Genomic DNA, 2,731 nt, shown 5'->3' on the forward strand with positions numbered 1-2,731 from the left:
GAAAACACACAGCCAATTAGAACGAGTGGAGTAGCCACCACAAGAGGAGCGAGCGAGCGAGTAGTAGTAGAAGGTAGTACCTTCCTTCTCTTTCCTGCTCATATATATAAATCTCCACGTTCTCTTTCTTCTTCTTGATCTGTCCGTCAGTCAGTCACTCATCCACAACTCAATCCAAACCCTCTCTCTCTCTCTCTCTCTCTCTCTCTCTCTGTAGCTACCATCAGAAGACATACAGACAGATCTTCTTGTTCGTTTCATAGTAGTGCAGAGTGCAGTGTGTGTGTCTGTGGCCATGGACACGGACATGAGCTTCTTCTTCTGCCCACAACCGCCGCCGCCGCCACACGAGATGCAGAAGATGGAGAGCAGCCTATCAGCCATGGACAGTCACCACCACCACAATCTGCTCATGAGCAGCTTGCAGCAGCCCCAGCCATCACTACATTACAATAACGATCCCAGCAGCCATCTCATCAGCTCCGATGCAAATGCGACCATGAATCAGGCATTGAGCCACATTAGTAGCCATGGCGGCGGCGCAGGCCATTTGCCTAGTAAGCTGTATGGAGATGGTATGATGGGTATGGCAGGCCAGGATCATCTCTACCACGCCATGGAATCGGACCAGCCCAAGCTGATGGCGCCCCCACCTGATGATGGCCTTGTGGGTGGGGAGGATTCTGCAGAAACCAGCTTGCTGACGCTTCAATCCATCCTCAAGTCTCAGTATGGGATCCATCTCACCCTGCAACAGCTCCTCGCCTTCGACGCCTTGCCGGCGCTGCTCCATACTTCCTCTTCCTCTTCTTCCTCCTCCGACAACGTCGACGCCAGCCTCCTCCACGACAATCATCCGAATGATCAGACCACCCATCCATACTACGTCTATGATCACAACGAGGTGGATCAGCATGCGCTGCTTCATCCTCCCTATACTAATCTTCTCACTACACCCTCTGATCAGGATTTAGCTGGCCCCTTCAATAACATGTTCCATCCCGAATTCGATCAAGTCTCTGGTCTCAATCCCTGGGGGGATCCTCGCCACCATATCCGCCCCCACGCTTCTTCTGATGCGCTTAGCTCGCCAGGTACTAGTGCGCAGTCTTCGTCTGTCGTCACTGACGCTGAGAATTCATTTAGCTACCACCGTTGCCACGTGAATCAGATTAACTTACGATCAGCAGTACCTCTTCGACTAACTGACGATGCCTACCATCACCCGCCTACCAATACGAATGCCATGGCTATCCCTCCCTATCGGAATTCTGAATCCTCAATTCCTTGCATTTGGCAACGCAGTGATTATCATCATCATCATCATCAGCCAGGCTTAGTTGAAACCGTTGAGCACTATGAACCTCTCCATGGCCACTACCATAACATGGAGATGCATCAGGCGGTCGGTGGTGATAGCCAGAACCTAATGGATGTGATCGAGCCACCGGCTCAGCGCAGGAAAATATTGCAGGGTTTCACGATGGAGGATGTGAAGAGGGCAGAGAATCAGATGATTCTTATGAGTCGGCAAGATGATAATCAAGAGGCATCTAAGGGTCTGATTTCGACGCAGCGCGCGCCTTTTGATGTGGCCATGCCGCTGCTCCGTACATCCCTGCCGGCGGCAAAGCCCTCTCAGGCTCAGTCGCCGCAGTCGCCTGCTATGGTGCCTCAGATTCCTCTAAACCCGCAGGCTATGTCGCCCATAACTACGTCTTGCTCATTCGACACAGTGAAGCCTAAACCATCAAGTGGCGCAGTCGCGAAGAAAGTTATGGTGGCGGCGGCGGCTGCGGCTTCTTCAAATTCAGTGGAGCCACAGAGCATAGCCGCACGGCACAGGAGGAAGAGGATCAGGGAGAAGACGGAAAGCCTGTCATTACTGATCCCAGGGGCGACTCGGCTGGACACTGCAGCCATGTTCGACTTCGCGATCAAGTACGTGAATTTCATGCAGGCTCAGATGTTTTGCTTGGAGAACGAGGTGGGCAGTAGCAGCACTAGCCAAGGTTTGGAGGCACAGAGCCGAAATGCTACCTTTCGGTCCCAAACAGAGCCGGATCCGGCCTCTGCGTGCAACTTCCGGCGTGCCCTCATCCACCGGCTCCTATCATCGCCTGAGATTCAGCACCATTTGTCCAGAGAAGGAGTCTGCCTGGTCTCTCAGAACCTTGCGGGTCGCCTTCAGCCATGAAATCAGATCAAGTATTTTGCTGAATACAGATCAATGCAGTCTGTCCTAGCTTCTTGTTCTGAACATGGCTGCTCCAGCTGATTCGTCCATGGTCTCCATTCCCATATGATATACTCATGTCATGATGCGATCTTTTTCGTTCGTTTTTGTTTTGTTTCGTGCCCGGCCGGGTAATAGCTAGCAAAATTGAGTGGCCTGCACTTCCGTAATTCCATGGATTCCTGCAGATATATATACATATATACATGTGTATTTATGTTTCGTGCCCAATTAAGAAAAAGAAGAGAATGATCGCAGAATCGTAAGCCGAAATTGCGTCGCCGAGACTTTAAGCTGTTATTAATTTACGCTGCCATGTAGAAACTGTTGAAAGTTTGATTGTACCTGCGTGCCGTTAGTGATCCCAAAAGGAATTTGTAATGATATGGCTATATATGCTTTACTCTTAGAATTCTGTTCAAGCAAATTAATGTGTAGTATGTGTGTCAATGGTGGTGCACAAGACTTCGTTTCTGTTCCTTTCAGGTTGTCGTA

At 50.5% G+C, this 2,731-nt stretch overlaps 1 protein-coding gene across 1 annotated transcript; it reads left to right on the forward strand.

Moving 5' to 3' along the window:
* The first annotated feature begins 295 nt into the window (after positions 1-295).
* Positions 296-2,200, forward strand: LOC147860245 (uncharacterized). The gene has a single exon (XM_087324095.1). It carries the CDS (start codon positions 296-298, stop codon positions 2,195-2,197), a length of 1,902 nt encoding a protein of 633 aa, XP_087180221.1. The 3' UTR covers positions 2,198-2,200.
* Positions 2,201-2,731: the final 531 nt, after the last annotated feature.

This window comes from Azolla caroliniana, unplaced genomic scaffold, assembly GCF_043228905.1.
Source record: "Azolla caroliniana isolate FFs.n. ecotype wild unplaced genomic scaffold, voAzoCaro1.0.p SCAF_9, whole genome shotgun sequence".
NCBI classification, from domain to species: domain Eukaryota; kingdom Viridiplantae; phylum Streptophyta; class Polypodiopsida; order Salviniales; family Salviniaceae; genus Azolla; species Azolla caroliniana.